Here is a 24403-nt window from a genome sequence, read left to right on the forward strand (position 1 = left end):
TTTTATTATTTCTTTTAAGTAATAGTATTTTAAAAGATAATTTCATAAACAAATTATTTCCTTATTTAAGTTAAATTTGACCATAATAGCATGTTTGTAATTATTGATTTCATTGTTCAAAAGTGAATTTTTATTATTGTACTATCCAGAAATAGAAGTGTTTGTCAAACGCTATTTCTGTTCTTTTCCTGTTCTAAGGACATTTCTGAAATAGTTTTACCAAACGCTGTTTCTATTCCGCCAGAATGTCTTCACAGCATGGAATCGAAAAAGAACACTCTCCAGGAAAGTGTTATCAAACGGCCTCTTAGTGCGGCCGGTTGACAGCTCCTCCCTTGTGTAACCTGGAGCAAGGAAGTGACAGACTAACAGTGTTTTAGCTGAAGCTCCAAGCGGCCAAGCGACAACACGGGAACAGAATAAACTCGAAGCAGCTAAGCACGAACCAGAAAAATCTAATCGACATTAAGCAGAGAACTCCGCAATTGTGTTTGCTAACTACAGCATTCGTTCTAATCGAAACCCTCATTCATGGCTTCGCTCGCGTCTCCTTGTACCCAGTCTACACGTCTTCCTGTCCCTCTTCCTCTCCCTCTTCCTCAATCCGTCTCTTCGCCGAGAGATTCAATACCTTTCTCCAGACAACGCTTCAGATTACCTAGAAAATCGATATATGTGGTAGCTTGTTTGCCTCCGAAAGCTCTTCCAACGACCGAGCAGGAAATTCTTGAGGCCGTCGCTCAGACTGATGGCGAGAAAGAGAAGAGCCTTCCTGCTGTGAGATCATACGAGAACGACTTGGCTCGGTTAACTTTGATTGGGGACGTATCTTTCGAGCAAGGGTTAACTGCGGCAGCTGCTGACGGTGGCGAAGCTGCAGACGAGCACATTACTGCTGGTATGCCCACCATGGTCGTTGAGACTATATTCCCTGGTCCTTCGGAAGAGAACAGCACAGTCTCGACTAGGCTGGTAAGTTCATTTTGCGTTGTTTCATTTCTTCATGTCTTTCTTTGGCGATTCATTTGAAATACCGTAACAGTAGTGGACTACCATTGGTACTTATTTCTTCCTCTGATTTATGTCTGGTATTAGAAACGACAGACTGAAATTTATTTTACACAGGAGGAGGGAAAAGGAAGAAAATTGTTGTATACAGAAATCTTGACACCTTATTTATACATTTAATTTGTGTCTGGTATAAGAAGAAGCTGCAGTTATGAAATCTGGTTTACACTGGAAAAATGAGAAAAGAAGTAGAAAACTGTTGTTTGCAGTAATGATCGTATCAAGGAATTTTTCTTCCTTCCAGAAGGTTGGCTTTAGATGTTGAGGTGATTCTAGTTTATTGCTGCATGTTGTATCTCTTGCCTTAATTCTTTAACTCCTAGTGTTAAATTTGGATGATAATCTAACCTATTCTGTCTCATTTTGTTGAGTTGCTTGAGGTTCCTATGGTTAAAGTCATTGAGGACATGGGTCTAGATGTGTTGTGATATCATAAAGCAGTGGTTGAGACCTTGAATCAGACATGGATTCAAGAAGGGGAAAAAAATTTGAAAATCACCATTCTGGTGGGTAGCCATAGAATGTGTATGTGTTGGGTTGAGGTATGATTCCTCGATTTGGTAGAAGGATCCATTATGTCCCAAATTCTCGTTGGGTTGACAGATGAGGACCACAGGCAGAAGTCCCCCTGCCTATCTACCTGAGGAGCAATTTGACCTACAAAAAAGACACCGGTCAACGCATATGCACTTAGAACTTTTTTTCAACCCAGTGATTATACTCATTAACTTATTGTTAATTTGTTATTGGGTGGTCATTTATTGGCTTCAAAAAATCTAGAGAGTTGTGATGGATGGAATGTTGTTTTTTGTGGGTTCATTTTTGCTTTAAAGAGTATGTTGTTTGATAATTTCTTGGCAGGATTCCCACTATGTTCAGATGTCTTTTAGCCTTCTTTTGCTAACTTTTTCTGCATTACCTTTCCTAATATTTATCTCTTATGTTGGGGATATTAAAAGATCTATTCAGCATACCAAAACTCACTAGTTATAACTAGCTTAATATGTGTATTTACAGTTTTTGCCTGCACGAAAAGTCAAAGAGAAAGCCAAGAAACTGAGATATGCTCTCACCCCAGAGATATTATCCAGTAATGCATCCAAAAATATACTTGCAATGACATTTAGGCAAGTAGTCTTACGCCACATCTGGAGTTTTGAGCTGGCATTATTCAGTCCAGGAAGTGAGAGAAATATGGGGGATCTTGAGAAACCAAGAGAGGTTAGGGACTTTTTTTTTTTTATCTTTTCCTTCCCTCTTTTTTTTGGAGCTAATATATGCCACTCTAGCACTGTGTCATATAAATCTCTTAGTCTTGCAGGTACCATGGTACTGATGGTTCAATTCTCTTGTACCTTTCCTATCAGCAGGTTCCATCATTTTGCACTCTTAGTTCATCAGATGAAAGGGTTCTTTCTGTCCTTGCTGAAGCTGTTTGTATCTCTGCTCTTGAAGACACTGAGAAGGATTTCCTTGGAAAGTCTTTGGGTAGAACGTCAAACAATATCTTCCATTGGGTTCAAAATCCCAGAAGGGTTGTTTCAAAGGATTCCTCAGTTTCCATATATAGAGTGTTTCAGGATGAGATGGTAGAAAATTCTAAGAGTCTCCTAGAAAAATTTAGTGCAGTAAAGGCTAATGTCTGGGATGCAAAAATGAAGAAACAGTGGTGGACATCATCAACATATTCAAAGTTGGAAAGATTTGGAGGTGCTGAGTTCAGTGCTTGGACAAGAGAGTTTATACCTGCTTACAATCTACAAATTGATGCCAATAAATTTAAGGACGTAAAGTTTGATGGCTGGAAAAAGTCTGTCGACAATAGGTGGGAAGCTCTTTTGACCCACTCCCAGATGGTATCTCATCCTTCCTTGGATAACTAGATTTCTATCACTTTGGGCCCATTATAATATTAATTAAACATTAGGTAGGTCATGATATTTACTGTACAATTGTATCTTAGTTTTAGCACTATCTATGCAGGTAACATAAATTTATACTTTTCTGCTTGACTGCATTTGACAATTCTAAGGTTATTTGTTGATTTTCTTCCAAGTTCAACTATCATTTCAATAAATGACTATCTGGAGCAATCATTCCAAATTCAACCATGTGTTATCTTTGTATGCCAAATTTATCCAAATGAGATATCTACGTGTATAAAGTCTTGTCTCTAGAGATCTGAAAATTTTGAGTGTGTAGGGAAGTGGGTAGAACTAAGAAGTTTAAAAATATATTGTTGTACTGAAAGTGTCTAAGAAGAGGTTGAAATGGGAAAGCGCATGGTGAATTTAAGAGCTGGAATCAATGGGGAAATGAAATCTAGATTTTTTTTTAGAAACTTAAAAGTTAAATAATGTAGGCTTTGATTATTCTTTGATTGTCAGGAAAACTAAATTATAAGCGCTGGAGTTTACTTGCACCCTACCCATTACGCCACCCATTCTTCCGTAAAAAAAGGGGGGGGGGAGTTATGGATCATCCGTGTGAAGTTGCATCTTAGAAAATGCCCCTACTTTCAGGAAGATGTTGCCAATTCTGATTATTGGATAGACAAGTCAAGGTCTGGATTGGTCACGTGTCAACTTTTAGCATCAAATTCAATCATTTACTATCCCATGAAGTAGCATACCCCCTCATTATGTCCAATTGTCCATGAACCCTCTTCATAGTCCTGGATATTTTAATGGTTTGTTTTGCCCATAGGATTAAAGTAGGGTGGATGAAATGGCGAGGTGCATCGGGGGAGTTATATGACAAAAGAATGGCTATTAAACTCAGGGGAAAATTATATAGGTCGGTTATATGACTAGCTATGAAGTATGGAGCAGAATGTTGGGCAGTCAAGAAGAGTACTTTGAATAAACTGAGTGTAGCGGAGATGAGAATGTTGAAAGGTATGTGCGGCTAGACCAGCAGAGATAGGGTAAGGAATGAGCGTATTAGAAATGATTTGGGGGTTGCACAAATCCAAAACAAACTCTGTGAGAGCCGATTGAGGTGGTATGGCCATGTTCAACAGAGACCTATGGAGGCCTAGTAAGGAAGAGTGACCAGATTCATTTGGAGAGAACTAGAAAAAGTAGGGGCAGGCCAAAGATGACTATTAGGTTAACGAAGTGGTCCGAAAAGATATGCAAAGAGTAGGGCTCGACCCTAGTATGACTTCGGATAGAGTTTTGTGGAGGACAAGGACCTGTGTTGCCAACCCCCTATAGGAGATATTTCCATGATGCATCTTTCTATACTGCTTTACCTTCTTCTATTATCCTCAAATTTTTTTTTTTTAACCTCTCTTTTATGCTTCTTTACGTTCTAATTTCCATATCGTATCCCTTTTGCCGACCCCATTTAGTTGGGATAAGGTTATGATTGTCGTTGTTGTTTTGCCACCTGGCCAACTTGGATTGAGCTGAAACGTGACTGTGGACAGGGGACCTTGGGTAAATGATCAATATAGCGCCAAAAATGCAAGATCTTTTAACCAGAGAAAACCCACATCAAAGCACATGGAAAGCTGAAGTAATTATATCTGAAACTAAAGTTGGAATGCAGGGAAACAAAAGAATTAAGTTATTGATGTTAGAGTTTAGGTGAGAACTCAAATTAGCCACTGAGATTGAATCACAAACTGAAATAAAAGGAAAACAGTGAACAGTGACAGAAATAAGATTAAACAGAACCTGTGTAGACAATCAGGGGTTGGGACTTGATTACTTATTGAAATAGGACTGAAATAATAAAGGAAACAGTACCTGAGATCAATAGGCAAATATTCAAAACAACCATTCGCTATCGATTCCAAAACTGGACAAAAAGCTGCAAACAGAATTGAGGAACAGAGGGGGAGGTTTCTTATAGCAACCAATCCACAGGTCTGATGGAGTGATGGACCTGACAACTGGATTGAACCAGCCTCTGTATGGGTATAGAACTTAATGTAAGACTAGATCATAAAGGACCTAATCCCAGGCAGGATCTGAAAAAACTGGCTGAATAGGGAGAAATATGTGATCTCACAAACCGTAGCTTAGATGGAGCTGAAACTTGGAGTAGATGAAGGTCCTATATGGTTCAACAAACCCTCAAAAGATAAGACAATTCTGATGGCTGTATATAGATTTATGTTGTCGACATGAAAAAGAAACTTTATGGAAGTTCTGTAGTAGCAGTAGCTACAGGCCTTGAATGGTCTTCAAACTGATCTTCTGATGGAGCTTATGAACTTCAACAAGATTATTTTGATCACTCAAACATTCTCTCACAGCAAACAAATAAAAGGAAAAGAAAGAAAATTGATGGAGGGTTAAGAAGGGTGGAAAAGAATTAGTGAGTGGGCATGTCACCACTTTGATTTAGGCATCTCACCCAAACTGTATCCCACAGCTCAATAGCATAATCTTTTTTTGTTTAATCTTTATTTTTTTTTATTATAATCAATGGCTTTAAATAGCCTTACTTGACTTGGATATAAAGCAATAACAGAAAAGGAAACTAATGGACTGAAATAGAACTTTCTAATTTGTGTCTAACTTGCTAACCAAGCTTAACAAAATTATAAACTAATAACTAAACACAAAAAGGAAACGACTAACTTACTTGACCACTAAGCTAGTCAAATAGGAAACAAAATACTAACTAAAAAAGGAAACAAATGTTCCTGAGTTACAAAGCTTGCTTGCCAAGATAAAACAAAGAAATGAAAATAGAAACTAATATCTAATATCCTAACAAGTGCTGGCAGCATCTTTCCCAAGCCAGTTGTACTCAATATTGAACCCAAGGTACTGTTCACATGAACAGTAACAGCAGGAACTGTTCATGCGTGAACAAACATCAGGTTGGCTGAACCGATTGGAGAAAAATAAGGCTGTTTCGACGGCTGAAACTGAACCAGAATTGGGCCAGCATTGGACTATCCTTTTGACAGCTTGATGTACATCAGAACTCGATCATGGAGGCAATCAGGTGGCTGGGTTGGTCTTGGGAGTGGTGGATTGGGGAACAAGAAATTAAGAAAACTTAGATTAGAAATTAGAAACTAACAGACTCAAGACAAATGGAGTGATAACGAAGAATTGAATGGGCGTAGAACAATAGAAGAGGAACACAAACATGAAGAACCACTTAGGCGTCTCACCGCAGAGCGTCGACCAGATTAAACACCACCATCATTCTTGATCAAATGCAAGACAAGAACTCCAAAGGAGAAAAGCAGCGACAACAACAATATGGTTTTGTCAAATTGTGGCTACACATTTGAGTTGCTTTTATAATTAAACAAGGGGGGGGGGCAAGGCCATAAGTTAGGAAAGTTTCCAAGTTGTAAAGTTTATTGATGGTTACTTGGTTAAAAAGAAATATATAAATACAAAAAAAAGGAAACTTATTTTCTTTTCTTAAGAATAAGACAAACGAATCAAACGAATATTACAATGAACCATAACTTAAATTGGACCAACTTGGTTCAAACAAGTGAACCAAACCAAATTAAAAAAAATAAATAAATCAGCAGCTCTTCTTCAAAATTGTGGACTGTCTCTAGCCCTCCTAATCGTGGGGCTGCTGGAGCCTCCTCTTCTTTCGACTATAGGTCTTCAATTCTGCATCAAACTGCCCACAAAATTAGGCCCGATCAATGCTGTCACGTGGGAAATATTTTATGTTGGATGTGATTTCGTACATCACCTATGTGGGTGTCCCATAACAAGCCCCCCCACCACACCCCCAAAAAAAAAAAAAAAAAATGAAATAGTTTGGTCTGAAACATGGTTTGTTGGGAATGGCATGTGTATGACACTACATTGGATGATATAGGAGGACTCCAACTGATGGAACAAGCATCATGCTAAAGTTATCTCCTTAGCAACCACATTATGGACAAAACTCTTGAACTACTAGTAACCGATGCTGTAAATTTCGTCAAAAGGAAAATAAGAAAGTGCAGCATTCCTTTCTGAAATTTCAGAATAGCAATTCTGCTCAAAGGCTTGGACTTTGGTGCATGGAACCTTGCAGGCTGGTGGTGCTCAAAAGATTTTCTTGGGTTTGAACTTCCATTATCTTGTTCTTAATTTTTATCATACTTAAAAGTCACATAGGACCAATTCATGCTGGATTCAATGACTGAGTTGTGTGTGCAAGTGACTTTATTTCTTTATGTTTAGTTTGCAAGATTGTCACGGTTTCATCCATGGTGGAAGCAATTCCAACATATTCTGTTGCCACCTCCCAAGCCTTTTAGAGAGAGTTGGATATGGTTGAAGCACACACTTCACCTTAAGAGAGAAACTTTCTCGTGGTGATCAGTTCAACAGAAATGGACAGATACATGCGAACAAAACATTGCTAATATGAAACCACCCCCTGTTGGAGGGGTCATTCTGACTGGGGCTCAAATTAGACTTCACACGAGCAATAATCAACTTGGGAACTTTGTATGACAATCTCTCTCTCTCTCTCTGTCTCTGTCTCTCTCTCTCTTTCTCTCTTGTTGGTCAGTATATCTGTCGTGGTAGTGCTGTCATGTCGTGCTATGCTGTGCTGTTCCAGTAGTGTTGGCGAATAAGTAGTTTTTAAGGGGGAGTGCTAAAAGGGGTTCTTAAGGATTGTAGACAAAAGCAAGGGATTACCGTGGCCTGAACGAAAGTGGAGGTGGCAGGGAAAGGCGGTAAGAATGAGAAGCTAATCTTTGATTTTTTGAATGTCAAACTTTCGATAAATAATTGTTGACCTTGGTTGCAAAATGAAAACACTGAGCCTATTAGTCTTAGCCCATACTGGACACAAGGAACTGTTGCAGAACCGAACAAACATACTAGTATCATCTAGGCATTGAGGGTCCATGATAGAGCTCAGTACGTGATGGTCTTGTCTTTGTTGGATTGCCACTTACCGTGTATGTTGAGATGGATGATGTTTGGACCTTCCCCCTGAAACACTGGCCTGATTCAATATTAATGGAGACCATCAAATAATTCAATACTAGGAAGTAGGTTCGAATTTTCAGTGGGCCTATGTGGGGCAACCTGTGTCTAGTCTACAAGTCCATCTGGATAGATTTTTTCTTTGGGGGGGGGGTGAAGTTAACCGTCTAATGTTTTTAAATACTTCTTTTCCTTCTTGGTTAGTAATTTTGCTAACTAAGTCTAGTAGTAGGGTTGGTGCAGGCCGAATTCTATTTTGTGTTTGGGTTCACTTATGAGTCAGCTTGCATTAGTTTGTCATAATTGCTGTCTGGAATAGGTGCATGGCCAAGTTTTCTGGTCTTTGAAGTGTAAGCTTTCTATTTACTGTAACACAAGTTTGGCTTTCCAAAACGGCCTTCTGTAAACTTGTAATTGCAGTTCTTTTTAAACTTAATAAGTGAAATATACTAATTCATTAGTTGCTGAATTGAGAATTACTGAGTTCAATCTTGATTCTACATACTTTTTTCTCAATATTTTTTTGTGGTTTTCTGCAACAGATCTTGGTTTCCTTGGTGTTATTTATATAATACTTTAGTTTTCCAGTTGAAGTATTGGCTAATCCTAATTAAAGCTCTTAGTCTGTCAGGATATTTTAGTTTTAACTTTTTTTTTTTCAATAACTTAGCCTAATGTTTTTTCTTCAAGACTTATCTCTAACATTTTCTTAATTTACTCAATTAGTACTAGTACTGACATCAAAGAGAGCCTATCCTGTTGTTGTTTTATAACCCAAATTGTACCTTACTGGATTGCACACAAAGTCCACATCTAAAATACCTCAGTTAGATTTTATTTTATTTTTCTTGGTTGGGCTAAGATCTTTGTGTGAAAGCTAGAACATTTGCTTAATTTATAGAGTTACCAATATGTAAACCCCATGGATGAGTTTGATGGATCCTCAAGGATTAAGATGCAAAGATTATTGACCACTTCAGAAAAGGGAATGGTTCCATTGTTAATATATAAATAACACAACACTCATCGGCCTCTGGCCTTTAGCCAACAAATGCAAACTGTTTCTTTATAAATAACACAAAAACACACACAAAAGAATTTCACCTAAATATGCTCCAGATGTTTAGAGCTTTTCAAATTTGACACTCCAATGAGTGAAACTTCCTCCTCACTCCCGAATCATTTCTAGCTAGCTCAAGCCAAATTCTTGGTTTAATTCTTTCACGTTACAACTGAATTAGAGACTCCCTCTTGTGGATTTAGATCAGCATCAATGTAAAAACCCTTGTACCTAGTTGTTATGGCAAGAAGGCTCCATGGTAAAGAGGATGAAAAGGGAGGATACATCTGAAGGAAAACTAAAATTTAAAAGGACTACTTGTGGGCCTTCATTTAATTTGTGAGGACAAAAGAGAGGGGGTGGTAAGTAGCTGATAGGACAAAAAAATGGATCATGATTTGAGCCCCAATCTGACTCTTCAACAGATTCCTAAAGCGCTACATACAGGTTTCATAAGTTGCATCAAGTTAACTAGTAAGGCATGGAGGCCTCAAGAGTTATGCTGGAGATTTCAAAGTCCTTACAAATTCAATGGAGCCCCACAAGAAGTCCTTTTAAATTTTAGTTTTCATTCAGATGTGTCCTCCCTTTCTCGTCCTCTTTACTGTGGAGCCTTCTTGCCATAACAAGTAGGTGCCAGGGTTTTTACATTGAAGCTGATCTAAATCCACAAGAGGGAGTCTCTAATTGAGTTGTGACGTGAAAGAATTAAACCAAGAATTTGGCTTGAGCTAGCTAGAAATGATTTGGGAGTGAGGAGCAAGTTTCACTCATTGGAGTGTCAAATTTGAAAAGCTCCAAACATCTGGAGCATATTTAGGTGAAATGCTTTTGTGCGTGTTTTTGTGTTATTTATAAAGAAACAATTTGCATTTGTTAGCGTATAATGTTGGCATCATATTATAATTTATCTATTGTTCTGTTAAAGTGTATAAGCTCTGCGTCCTTATTATGATTTTTGTGAGGGATGGAATTTCAATTATCATTTTCTTTTGGTGGTGCTCAAGTTGGGAACAATTTTATTTACTTTTGCCAATCTGCTAAGTTATGAGAAAGGATTATGTGGCTTAACCTTTCTGAATGTGTTTTTGTTATGTCCTCTCCTGTATATTTGAAGGTATATTGAGGTTGTTTATATTTTGTATTATTAATTCATTTTCTGTTGGAATGACTCTGATTCAAGGCTTTTGCAGGTTGGCCTAGCTAATATTTTAGATATGTACTACGAAGATGTGTACACTCTCCCAGATAAACAGCTGTCTTGTGGGGTAGTTAGAGATTTTACTAACATATCAATAGATAAGGTAAGCTAACTGCATATTTTATTTGTAGCTTTCTGGGTAACTGTAAGATAGAGTTGATATATTTGAGAATTCCTATTCTGCCCTTTATTTTGTTAACTGAATTTCTACTTATCTACTTTGTTAATCGAGCTACTGTTTCTATTGCATTAATATTGCTGAGATTGATGTCATAGGATCAGAATTGATGACTAATTTAACTCTTTTTTCTGATTATTATTCTGACTTGTAAATTGGCTGTTATACCCTTCTCTCAGTGCAACTAGAATTGATCCATAATTTCAGATCACCCGTTGGATTGACCTGAACTTTCAGCAAGGGTTCCTTACCCTTAAAATAAAACTTGATTGGAGTTCTGGTCCAATCTGACAACATTATTTTATCATCTCCCTATTCTGGAATTTATTCTCTGAAAAAAATTCTGTTTTGGTACGGTTTTGAGTCTTCAATTACAGTTCTACATTAGAAGGTTGCATTGACACTGCTTTTACTGTCACAGTTTACCATTAAGTTACTCTTGGGTTAGTTATTTCTAATAACATTTTCAGCTTAGGGTTGGTTTGCTATATCATGCTATTGGAAATGGTCATAGTTTGTACCAAAAAAAAAAGAAGAAGGAAATAGGCATGGTTAGTCAAGTAGCATTTGATCTGGATAATTGGCTCCATTTATTGCAGGAAAGATCTTTGTGGAAATTACTTTCTATCATTATTTCAAGTGGAGTTGTTCTATTCTCCATTGGTGTTCTAGCTCAACTTCAGTGGCCTCATATGGTCAGAAAGCGTCCTACAGTACATTTTCCAGCTCCAGTCTCTGAAGTTGGCTACTACCAGCATCAGTCTCTTGAAGCAACTAAGGTATAGAATGGCACCAGCATAGTTATTCATTACATTGCCTGTTAGTTTCTTATGTTGTAATGCAGGAATTAATAGGTGAAAGTCAAAGAACTAGAAAGATATTTTGATGTTGCATTTAACTAGGTTTAAACTGCAAGATATGTTTGTATATCTTTTTGCAACTTAACATTCCTTAAGTTTGTGCAATGTTTTCTTTCGCCCTTTTTTTTTTTTGTGAATAAAAAATTCATTACCAAAGAAGGGAAGGAGAAGAAGAATATACAAACCCTAGGGGAAAAATAAAATTATAAAAAAGGCAGAGAAAAGAGGGCCAGAAAATTACAAGGGGGGGAGTTCCTAGGAGACAACAATAAGCCTGTTCCTTGGGGAATCTCTAGTGGGGCGAGGAGGAAGCAACTTCAGTTTGGAACTAACTTCAAAGAAGATGGCTTTTCAAATCAAGTCAAAGGAGTGGGGAGCTGGAAATCCATCTTCGAAAGTTTTGTTCCCTCCAAATATTGGTTAATAGTGGTGCAAAAAGCAAGCTTGCCAGCAACGTCACAAATAGAGGGACCCCATAAGTCATATCAACTCAAATCCGTAAACATGGGAGGAGAAGAGATAGGCGAAGAACATATGCTCTACATCTTCGAACCCATTCCAGGAAAGGTAACATGAACGGGGAACTTGAATTTGGCGGTGGAGCAGAAATGATTGTTGGGTGAGAAGACAATTGGAGAGAGCTCTCCAGAAGGTGAAACTGTGACGGGGAATATGACCAGTAAACCGGACAATCTTCCGCCAGGGAGCAAGGGAATTATGAGATCGAATAAAATTCCAAGCTGAGGAGGAGCTGGCACCCTAAGGGGATGGCAACCAGATGACTTTGTCTCCTCTGCCACGTTGACTAGGGGGGATGGGACGGAGGGACAACCTAACGTAGAAGTAGGTTACACGAGGCAACAAACTCCCAATATGTTAAAGCCCAAACCAATTCAAATCTAACCCTCAAATCAGTCTTAACAGATTCCAGATATAGGAGTACACAACAAGGGAACAAGAACCAGAAAATAATCCCAAATAATTTCTTATAACAGCAGAGAATAAATCAGCAACAGAAACCAGTAGCAGACACTGATAACCTATATAGAACTGGGTCTCGGCCAAGCCAGAACTAGGGATACCTGCAGTTGGAAGTGGAAGGCTCAGAATGGGGCCAAACCTGGATCGAGTAGAGGGGTTAGGGTCTTGAACAAAACCCTAAAAGATCTCTGAAAACTGCTGGCTGGTTGGGGAGATTTGCACCTTATTGATTTCAGGTCCTTAAATAAGGAAGCTAGGATGTTCTTCAAGAACAGCAGCAAACTTCTCAGATGACCACCAAGCTTGGATCGAGTGATCCTCTTGAAGGCTGGAATAAAACCCTAAAAGGGTTTCCTGACCAGACTTCAATCTTGGGAGATGTGACCAATCGATGGACTTCAAAACCTTAGCTTCCTTGCTGATGGGGCCTTTAATAGGTGGGGATCGAACTCAGCCGAATGGCTGGTTCAATGGTTGCTTTGAAAGCTTCTTTCTCCTGCGATAATGTAGCCCATGATGGGGATCTACATCACAACCAAATGTCCAAGAGGGGAGGGGAGAACACAGGAGGAGACCAAAACCCATTGGTGATGATGGAGGCCACTGTAGAATCTCTGTTAAGACCCGAGGAGTAAACTGCTCTATGGCCGATCTTAAAGAGGAGCACACCAGAAGGGTGCCAATTGTCCAACCATAAGGAAGTGGTGAGCCCATCAGAATCGAGCTTCTAATGGCACAAATGGCCAAAGGGCGAAGGGTCGGAGGCTAAGGATGCTATGCTAAACCCAGGAAGAGTTAGGATTTGGGGGGACAGTCCAAAGGGATTCTTTACGAAGCAGCGAGGAGTAGACCCAGGAGACCCAAGTGCTTTTGTGTTTGGAAACAATTTTCCAGATGAGCTTAAGGATCCCTGCAAAGTTTACAATCCGGATCCTTCGAATCCCCAAACCTCCTTCTTGCTTAGGGAGGCAAACCTTGGCCCAATTGATAGGGTGGAGGAATTTGGAATATTTGCCCCCTTTCTAGAGGAACAAACACATGAGGGATTCAATAGTTTTGATAGTGGGTTGAGGGAGAAGAAAGATTCCAGACCAATAGATATCGCAGGATTGGAGGACAAATCTGATGAGGACAAGATGACCCACTTATGAGAGAATCTAGCCTTTCCAAAGCTGAAACTTTTTACGGATAAGATCAAGCATAGGGGTGCAGTGATGAGCAAAAAGTCTCGAGAGGATAAGAGGAGGACCAAGACATTTGATAGGTAAGGACACCTGGGAAAAGCCAGTGATGCCAAGAAGGGATTCTTTTTTAGCTTCAGAGACCCCGGCCAGGAATAGGTGAGATTTGAGAGATTTATGTGAAGAGCGGAAGTATTTTCAAAGAGGCTGACAGAGGAGACGATAGAATGGATGGAGAGCGGGTCAGCCTTAGAGAATATCATAAGGTCATTCGCAAAAGCGAGGTAGGTGAGTAAGGGCTTTACCCTTGAGGAGGGGACAGATGAGGCGGAGGCTAGTGGAGGATTGAATGGAACGGTAGAGTATTTCTAAGGCGAGGGAGAAAAGGTAGAGGGAAAGGGGGCAGCCTTGCCTAATGCCAATAGAAGAGGGAAAAAAAAACAGCGGGACTGCCATTGACTAAGACTGAGAAGCGGGGAGAAGAGATGTAGGAGTGAATCCAATGGATAAAATGGGGGGGGGGGAGTGCATCCATAATTGTCAAGGCGTTGCCAAGGCAACGACTTGGTGTCTAGGCGGTTTGCTTGGGGCCTAGGAGACAGTCGCTTTGTGCTTTGGCACTTACTTATGCCAAAAAACATTTAAGTAATGTTAGAAGTATTGCGTGAAATAGAGGAGTCATGGCCAGCTGTCCAGCGCAAGCCACTACTCTCCTTGATAGTATTCTATTCTAACTATAAGTGGTTAGTAGATTAGAATTAGGAGTAGATTTGTTTCCTATTTTATTACTTCCTATTCCTATTAGGAGTATATTTTCTATTCCTACTAGGAGAGTGTAATTTGCTAGTCTATATAATGAATGAAGCAGGGCAGCCCAATCTCATTGATTGGGACTCCTATTATCGAAATCGTCTCTCTCTCTCTCTCTCTCTCTCTGTTGTTTACAAGTACTACTTAAGATATTATTCATAAATAAGCAAATGCCCCTATTTAAATCCAATAAAAATCAAATTCCAAAAGGATAAAAAGTCAACCCCCCAGTCCAATAACAAAAATTGGATTTTGGTTATAGGGGCGATTTTCAACTTTTAAATGCTGGGGTTTTTCCGCAATTATGAAATTTTTTATAAATCCTATCAAGTGAAAACATTGCTAAAAATCAAAAGTCCACTAAAATAATCTTTTGTTTTGATATTCATTAAATTATTTTCATTCATGTGATTTTAACAGCATTCACGCACTTTAAAAAAGTTTGACCGGAGCATAACTTTGTTATTACAACTCAGATTTAAATAATCTTAGGCTTGTTGGAAAGCTGGTTTTATGTTATACCTAATACAAAAATTCTCATGTAAAATAGAATCATTTGACTAGTCAAACTTATTATAGAACAAGAGCATTTATTTAAATGTTAATTTTTTATGACTTAATGTGACTTAGTGTTGATTTTTTATGATTTGATGTGGCTAAATGTTGATTTTTAATGACTTGATGTGGCTTAATATTGAATTTTTATGATACAAGGTATTTGTAGTTTACTAAATAATGTTAGAAAATAGGAAGAATAAAAAATATACTTGGTTGCCTTATTCGCCTTAAACGGTGCCTTCTCGCCTAAGCGCTTAGACAACCCTCCAATGCCTTGGTTCGCCTTGGCGCCGTGACAACTATGAGTGCATCTCGAGAAAAATATTGGAAATGAAATCCCATTTGATAGAGTGAAAGGCTTTGTGGATGTTGATTTTCAGAGCGCAGCAAGAAAGTGGGATTTTCTTTCAAAGCCACGAATAATTTCTTGGCAAAGAATGATGTTATCAACAATGCTTCTCCCAACAATAAAGGCAGATTGGTTAGGGCTAATCGGAGAAGGAGACCATTTTCTCTTTCATGACTTAATTTTTTGTAAACAACCATACATGGAATATTATTTGTACATGTTGATACTTAACAATATTATGGGGACCATTTTTCTTGTCTTCGCCTATTAAATGAAAGACCATTTTTTGCCAAGACGACACCAACAAGGCGGCACCTAGGCGACCAAGGCACACTTCCATCGAAGGGCGCCTGTGCCTTGACAACCATAGTTGGGCCAATGGTCATGGTGCTCAGCTTGATCTAAGTGGAGGATGTAAAAAACTTTAACTGTATGGATCTATAGGGGCCACCTTGGATTAGCCATGCATCAAATTTGATGGTAACCCAATCATATAGGCCCTCTTGTAGTGGATTATTCTGTGTATTTTCTGGGTCAGTCTGTCTAGCTCATATCTTGGACTTTCAACCATATTCTGACCTTTTTTTTTCTCTTACATGTAAATTGGGCTGTAATTTTGCATGTTGGTAGGAGAATGGTAGGGTCTAGCTGTGCACCTACTCTGAGTTCCTGGTTGGCTGCCATGTGGCATGTATGAGTGAGCCTTTGTGCTAGATCAGTGCGTTAGTCCTGACACAGTTGCTATTGCATAACCACCTTCCCTAAACAGTGAGCATCAATGAGAACATGATTGGTTGAGTAAATTAATCTTTCATAATCAATCTTAACATCTCTATCAAAACATACATGTAAGCAACACTGGTTCTATCATCAATCCTTGTATTTTTGAAACAAATGTTTGGGAACTTTTTTCCTTCTAAAATAAAATTAAAGCCCTGCATTACTCTTAATCAGTATGTGAAAACTCCATGTGTCTCTTTCGTTTTGTTTTCCCTCACTACATAATTTTTTTCAGCTAATATTCAAATGTTCTGGTGGATGTAGTTGGGAGCTCTGTGCATCTCTATTGTCCAGAAGATCAAGGATGCATATGGCTGGCCTGGGGATATAACAATGGATGGAAACATTGGTGCCTGGACTGGGGAACTCCCAAAATACTTTCAGATGGACAAGAATGCTCTAGTTCAAGAGGATGTTTCCAGCGTTGCAGTAGATGATGTAGCTTCCTCTATTTCATCAGATACAAAAAATGATGAAGTAAAAACATCTGTACAAGATATTGCTAGTTATCAGGTAACTGAAATATATCTTTGCTCTTTTTCTTTTCTTCTTCATATAGTGCCAGGAAACATAGCTGTCAAGGCGTCAGGTGTCCAGGTTGCCTAGGTGGGCATCTAGGCACTTTGCATCCAGGCCCCCTCTAGCGCCTTGGGTTGCCTAGACACTTTTATATTCGGAATGACTTCCAAATGTTTTTAACTTCACTTTCCAGTCTGTAATCAATTTTAGTGTGGATATTACTGATTTGAATCAAACTTAATACACATTTTGTACCTAAAGTCTGTTGAGATGGTCCAGTCATGTGAAATAAAGCTCAATCACCACCCCCCACTTGAAGAACTGAAATGGGGCAAGCAAAGAATCTAAAAGAGCTAGGGAGAAAAGACATGAAGCCATGAAGGCCTATGATGTAAGACTGTAACTGGCGAGAAAAGATTTGATATGGGAAATATTTGGTTGAAGTAGTGAAAGAAGGCAGGAAGGCTAATGAACAACGATCCAAGATGTAAGAACCTACATGGGGTGTAATTGTGACAGTTTCCATCACGTAGTACTTTGAATCAGGCTTTATTTAATTTAGCATTTTGACCGAGACATATTTGACATCTATTTGTATATCTATATGTGTGCAAGAAAGGTTAATATACATTTCTTCTAGGCATGCAAGCATGGCGGGTGGGATGGCATCTGTTCTGTTTGTCTGACTGGTTTCAACACAAAAGCTGTTGATTTGATTACTAATATATTGTGTTTGTTTATGTACCTGTGTTCTTCCTATTTCTGTATTTATGCAAGAAATATTCCGGTACAACTCTTTTGTATTTCTTGACTTGGTTGCTTACCGAGTTGTAACTTGTGACAGGTGGTTTTATCAAAAGATGGTAAGATAGTCGGGTTTCAGCCTATGAGCCGAGCGGCTGTTAATCATTGGGGAAGCAATCCCTTAGCTAAGGAGTTGTACAATGGAAAAAAGCTTTCCCCTGGTGAGCACCGATTTCATGATATGATGCTTAGCTTGGATATAGTGCTGTGTGACTAGTTCTTTGTTTACTTATTGGCTTATCCCATGCCAGGTCTTATAGAACCTCGTCTAAAGATCCCTCGTCCAGATGAAGTTGTTGTGATTGAGTTGTTGATGTCGATCAATCCTGAATCCCGGTTTGCGCTTGCTAGGCCTGTACAATATTTGATGCGATCAGAATGACTCTGGTAACCACAAGTGATTGTAGATTTTGATGATTGAAAATTTCTTCACAGCTACTACATTCCCGTATTACATTACTTGTATAGTCATTTGATCTTCAATGGTACATGCCAATCAAATAACACCCCAGAAGGACTTCTCCATTTCACCCGTCCCATTCTGATCATTCTATGAGTAACATCTTTAATCAATTTCTCATTTTCTATTTATGACTGTATCTAGGTATAAAATTATCACATTAAGGTATCTCACTACCATAAATCTTAATAACTCCATTTTAACTGTGGATTTGTTTCGGCAACTCATCCATGAAAGAGTGTATTTATGTTGGGGAACTTCATCTTGAATGTGTTTTGTTAACTCATCCATTATTAATGCAAAGAGATGAATTTAGAGTTGATTCTGGATGTAAACCAAAATATAAGTTTTGAAGAAAATATAATATATATACATTCATTATCTACCTGATAGAGGATCCTTTGCAACAGTAATCTAATTAATAAATTAATCTCAAACAAACAATATAATGGGATAATGAGTTTCATCAAATTAACTTCAGACATAGCATCAGCAAACAATTTTCATCAAGGTCGGATTAAAGCCTGCAACTTCACTACAAACTCGTCCAGGTAATCTGACTCGAATCGTTCTCCCTGAAACACCTTCTTTAGCTTCAACCGGTTCTCTCGAACCTCCTTCCCTACTTTGTTATCTTCATCCATGACCATCTTCACAGCCTCACTCACACTCTCCTTGGTGAACCACCCATCCTCTTCTCTCCTTTCCACCTCCAAGCCAATCTTCAAGTCCCCGCTCATTAGCCTCGCGTGCACAAACTGGTCTCCGGAGTAAGGCAACAACACCAACTGAGCATCATTCACCAGTGACTCAGTCATGGAACCCAAACCACAATGGGTCAAAAAGCACCCAACAGAAGGGTGACCCAGTATCAATTGCTGCTGCACCCATCCACCCTCCACCACTCCTCTACCACTCACCCTCTCCTCGAAACCCTCTGGCAGCGCTTCCTGTGTTGTCTCTGCCCCGGCAGGTGGCTTCAGTGCCACCAAGAACGGCATCCCTGTAAGTTCAAAACCCAGCAACAGCTCTTGGTACTGGTCCTTCTTCATGAAGCACTCACTTCCAAAGGAGCAGAAAATCACTGATTTGGGTTTGAACTGGTCAAGCCACTTGGCCCACTTCTCATCCAACCCAACTGAAGGTGGCTCGGGTAGGATTGGACCGGATAACATAACCGGCTTGCCATACTTTTTCTCTATATATTCACAGTACATACCTTCTGTCTCTCTTGATGTTCTGAAGCTGATGGCATCACAGCCCCTTAGGCCTAATGTGATACGTTCTGAGAAGGAAACTCCACAACCGTACTCTCGGTACGTGATGAATGATAATACACGAGCTTCATGGAGATGTAGCTTCATTGATGAAGAAGGTGGGAAGTCTGGTGGTGGATGCATGAGATCCTCCGATGATAACTCACCACCATCATCTTGCTTACTACTTGCAGGAGCCAATAGGTAGGCAATGGTGGCTGCACTTGTGCAACAGTAGAGGACAGATTTGATGTCAAGTTGAGAAGCCATAGAGGGAACCCAATAAGTGAAGTCGAAGAAGATCATGTCAGGCTTGAGGTCATGTAGGGTAGATTTGAGTTCAGGTTCGGTGAGGTCCATGGCAGTCATTATGAGGGGTTGGAGATTGAAGGGGACGTCGGCGGTGGTCTCAGCGCCGGGCGGTAAGCCTTCGACATGTGGGACTTTAAGAGGGAAGAATTGAATGAGGTTAGGGTGGAGATTGAAGGACTGTAGCTTGGGAAGAGCAGTGGTGGGCAAGAAGAAGGAGATTTTGTGGCCTCTCTCAGCTAGTTTGTTTGAGAGTTGGATGAAGGGGCCTAGATGGCCAAAGGCAAACCATGGGTACATGGCTATGTGAAAGGGGGAGGAGGACTTGCTTTTGGTACCCATCTGATCCATTCTCTAGAGATTGAGAGGGAAACAACTAGCAATGGAAAGAAGAGGGAGGAGTAACTACTGATCAGAGAGATTTAGAATTTGATTAAGAGCTCCAGTGGATAGTGATTAATGTGGGAGTTGTTGGGCAGTAATTAATAACGGCTCTGTCAATAATTAGAAGAAGAAATGAAGGAGTCTATATAGGGTGTAAGAAGTTAAGGCTTAAAATAGAAGGAAACGTGTTGGTTAGTTAAGGATCTGATGATGAGATCATTTTGAAGAGAGACTTTGTCAAGGGAATGGAACTCGGGAAACTTGTGGTTATTAAGCTCCTTTTGATGAAGTTCCTGTAACCAGGGATCTAATCTAGCTAGGGAACAAGAAAAAGTCACCGACGCCACATATATAAGCTGTTGAGTTTTTATTCTTATTTTTATTTTTAAGAAAAAAAAGCTATGTGATCGTGCGCTCCTATGCCCAGACTAGGGGCAGAGAAATGGCCATTCCACCCCCATATCAGATGCTTTGATGCATGCTCCCATTGGCCCCACATTGATGCAGAAGCCACATGATTAGGTAGTATTCTCAATCACATCCCCACTCTCCTTCCCAGCACTAACACATCAGTGTTGGGATGGAGGGTGAGGATATGTACCCACCGAGGGGACGTGAGCCAAACTCTGCCCTCTTTATTGGATCAAAATCCTCTGTTTTTCTCATCCATGTTTTTCCTTGTTTTGCTACCTGCAGAACATGACACGTGGACAACAGAGGATCCAACGGTCAAGGTTGGGTGAGGATTATTACATCCGGTGCGTTGGTCTTAAAGTTATCCACGTGTCGTGTTTTGCAGGTAACAAAACAAGGAAAAACAGGGACGAGAAAAACAGAGAATTATTTTCCCTCTTTATTAGGGAGGGGTCACGGTAGTAGGGGACCATTGAATTTGAATTTAATAATTAAAAAAATAAAAATAAATAAATATCTCAACACCTTAATGTAATATGAATAGATAATATTCTTTTTCTTTATTATTAATGGCCTGGGTCCCCAAAAGCCATTGGAGTATCTTTAACCATTGAATACTTACAATAGGCATTCTACTAATTAGTCATTCTGGGGTTCAAATTCCTCTCTCTCTCTCTCTCTCTCTCTCTCTCTCTCTCTCTCTCTCTCTCTCTCTCTCTTATGTTGTGAACATGAGTGTGTATGAAGGATTTATATATAGCTTGCAAAATGCAGTTATTATTATTATTATTTTTTTCGTTTTTTACTTTAACTGTTATCCATTAACTAAATGTGGAAGTTTATAGTTTACCCAAAAAAAAAAAATGTGGAAGTTTATATAAAGTAATTATTTGAGCCTTTAAATGATAGTAATATCTTTGAATGTAGAAAATTTAACACACTTTAGCAGCCTTCTATGGCTGAGAATGTGGTAAGTGCCCAGGGCTCTAATGGTTTTACATATACTTTTTATTTGGTTTTGTTGGGATATCATCAAAAAGGATCTATTGCGGTGTGCAAGAAGTTTTTTAGGGTGGAGAAATTGCTAATAGGTGAATCTTACCATTTCTTTCCCCAAATTGCTAATTGGATTTTATTCACATTCACCCGATAACCTAATAATCTATATAAAGATTTTGCTAAGATTAATAATTTTATTTTTAAAAGTAGACATGATTCAATTTTTAGAATGTCTCGTGCGTTCATCTCCAAATTTTCTTTACATTTATCTTAGTCTGTACGGTTTTCTACTATGGTAGACATATAGTCGGAAGACTTCTTAAAAAAAAAAAAAAAAAAAAAAAAAAGTTGGAAGACTATGTTTTTCGCTTGGACGAATCACCTGAGTCGGGTAAAAAAAATTACAAAACTCGATAGAGTCATGAAGAAATGAATATACCAAGTGTCAGTCAGCTTAGATGTTCATTAATTCTAATGTTTTTGCCCTAGTCACATATAGTGAGTTGAAACTTGAAAGTGTCTTTATCAAAAAAGAAACTTGAATGTGTCAAGCAAAACTATATAGTCATAGGGAAAATTTCAATTTAATTGAACTTTGCCACCATCATCATGGGAATTTTTCCCGGGAAAAAAAAAAAGGTGTGCCAATTGTTGAATTACAGAACCTGAGACCGTGCGCCTAATCCACACACACTCACACAATGCGTATGACAGGGTTCGATCCCACAACCTCTTCCCCTGGGTGAGGACTCCACAAGCCGAAGCAACCACCACTAGGCTATCCTAGTGTTCGTGAATGAGTGAGTCTAAAACAACATTGCTAAGGAACTTCAATTTTCATCCGTTTTGGTCCAAAAAGGTTTTCCAACAATGATCTAATACTGGTTAGATCATTTTTTTTTTTCCGCTTGAACTGCGATGAAATCTTACATTCACAACTTGTAGCAAGGAAAGATTCGGTAATTTTTCTTTAATAAAGATTGGTAGTTTAGAAACATAGAAACATCAATGCAAGCTTCATTAGATTTGACGTCAACAAAGAGCCAGAATTAAGTGAGGTGTACTAGATTTTATATAGAGAAGTTATATGTAGACACTTATCAAGTAGGTCTAATTAACATCATCATGATTCCTGTTTCTTTGAAGGAATTTGGAAAGTCATCTACTTCGATGTTACCTCCAAGCTTAGATCTCTCTGTCACTGCCCGGTTCATGACACCCTAAGGAATATGCTAATTGTTGTCTCTTGGGGCCTCCCTACCTCTTACCATCTCCCCCTCCCCCCCAAATTGTTGTTCCCCCTGGTTAGCTAGTTTGGGGTTAGCTGCCCGTCCCCCTCTATGAGGGTTTTGCTCCTTTTTGGTCCCCCTCTTTCCCTTTATGTATTCTTCTCTTTGGTAATGAATTAGTTAATAATAATAATAATAATAATAATAAAAAATTCATCACGACCATAAACCCTTTGATAATTCTTGTACTATAGATTTCAACCATAAAAAAAGATGATGAATGGTTTACGCCGTTCCTTCAATTGAAACTTGATTATCTACTATTTACTAAATCCTATCCATAGAGAATTGAAGCAAATGATACCACATTACATCATTATCGGATCAGGATCTCTTATAACTGTTGGCCTACCATTCACTTGAGTTGGGAGAAATTGCCTATCTTTCATCTTTCAATGAGTATAAGTGATCTTAAATAAAATTATTTATGGTCTATGCATTGTACTCAAATTTTCTCTTAATCAAATTTCCATTCATTAAAAAAATATATATATAATAAATTTTTTTTATCGGTTTTATTCATTTATTTATTATTATTATTTTTTTCTTGCAGGAGGTATTGGTCAATTCGGTGCAGTTACGGTTTTTTACCGATTCCCTCATGCCACAGTCCAAAACCAAAATCATTCTGTTTCGGTCAGTTTGACCGGTTCAAGCTATTAGGTTCTGACACCGTTAGTTTTCAGGTAAGCTTATTTAGTTAATTTGGAAGCCATTTGCTTCATCCAATAATTTTCCCATTTGTTTCTCATGTGCATGAAGTTTTAAATTTCCCATCTATTCAATTATCAAACTTAGTTCCCAGATCATGTGGGAGAAATAAGCAACAACATAGGTGGAAAGGCTTTTGACGGTCACACACACAAGCAAGGATATTAATCAGTATCGGGCAGATCTGGCCGTATCGGTCCAGAATCCAGATCAGACAAATTTATCCTTGTTTTTTCTTTGAAAAATGGATTTTATTTTTAAAAATTTTACCCTTGGGCCGTACCAATCCCATGGAATCTTATCAGCCTCTGCTGATGCTGATACCGATTCATGACTGCCTTAACAGAGGAACAGAAAGATGAGGGACCATGCCTTGGCCACTGTAACGTTAAAGAGTCGCAGAGACAATCAGATGATCAGATCTCAAAGTTTTAAGGTACCAATCCCATGGAATCTTCCTTCCAATGTATAAAGCATCCTAAACTGTAGAATTTCTATGTTTCAACCCCTTTCAAAAAGAAAGGAAAGCTCTGATTGTCACCAAAGTTGATGGGAAAAAAAAGTTATAGTGGGCTGTTGGAGCTTCTAACAAGGTATATTTACTAAAAGTGCATAAGTTCTGGATGGAACATGGAGATTTTGAGCAGGTAGTTGCCACATCATGGGAAGAGTGGGTCTCAGGGAATCCGATATTTGTTCTCATGCTGAAACTCAAAAGGCTGAAGGGTGTGCTCCGTAATTGGGGGAGAGAGGCTTTCCCGAATTTCAATAAAGCCCTTGAGGAAGCCAAGGATAAGCTAGCGCAGGTGCAACAGACTATTGAAATAAATGGCATGGATGATCATTTGTTTGGGTTAGAAGCGGATGCGAAGACCTCTCTAATAAAAGCAATGGAAAACCATGAAAAACTTTGGGCCGAAAAAGCCAAAGTTAGATGGATGAAGCAAGGGGATCGCAATTCTAGGTTTTTTCATTTTTCTGTTAAAATGAGAAGACTCAGAAACTCTATAAGAAGCCTCAAAACTCCTGATGGGACTTTGGTGGAAGGTAACGACCAGATAGGGAATTATACAGTTCAGTCATATGAGCAATTTTACAAAGCTGTGCCTTTAGTGGAGCATGTGGAGCTTCTTGAATCTATACCTATGGTTCTTCATCAAGGTGATCACTATGTGCTTGATGTCTTACCAGGGAATGAAGAAATCAAAAGAGCTGTTTGGGACCTGGACCCAGATAGCTCTCCTGGTCCGGATGGATTTTCTGGAGCTTTCTTTAGAAGATGCTGGAATATTGTCGAGTTAGAGGT

General features: G+C 38.9%; 2 protein-coding genes across 5 annotated transcripts; one reads left to right on the plus strand and one right to left on the minus strand.

Annotated features, from left to right (window-relative positions):
* Positions 1-283: 283 nt before the first annotated feature.
* On the plus strand, positions 284-17808 carry LOC122091923. 4 transcript variants are annotated; one of them, XM_042662169.1, is made up of 8 exons: positions 284-972; positions 2086-2289; positions 2436-2893; positions 10238-10358; positions 11033-11212; positions 16217-16465; positions 17316-17436; positions 17527-17808. In XM_042662169.1, exons 1-8 carry the CDS (start codon positions 532-534, stop codon positions 17655-17657), a joined length of 1905 nt encoding a protein of 634 aa, XP_042518103.1. In that variant the 5' UTR covers positions 284-531; the 3' UTR covers positions 17658-17808. The 4 variants fall into 4 exon arrangements, with proteins under 4 accessions (XP_042518103.1, XP_042518104.1, XP_042518100.1 ...); XM_042662166.1 differs by having other exon boundaries at positions 285-972; positions 2436-2924; positions 10248-10358; XM_042662168.1 differs by having other exon boundaries at positions 285-972; positions 2439-2924; positions 10248-10358.
* Positions 17809-18135: 327 nt separating this feature from the next.
* On the minus strand, positions 18136-19806 carry LOC122090475 (cyanidin 3-O-galactoside 2''-O-xylosyltransferase FGGT1-like). Its single transcript, XM_042660075.1, has one exon. The coding sequence runs from the start codon at positions 19649-19651 to the stop codon at positions 18242-18244; it is 1410 nt and encodes a 469-aa protein (XP_042516009.1). The 5' UTR covers positions 19652-19806; the 3' UTR covers positions 18136-18241.
* Positions 19807-24403: the final 4597 nt, after the last annotated feature.

Source organism: Macadamia integrifolia, chromosome 10 (genome assembly GCF_013358625.1).
Source record: "Macadamia integrifolia cultivar HAES 741 chromosome 10, SCU_Mint_v3, whole genome shotgun sequence".
Classification (NCBI taxonomy): domain Eukaryota; kingdom Viridiplantae; phylum Streptophyta; class Magnoliopsida; order Proteales; family Proteaceae; genus Macadamia; species Macadamia integrifolia.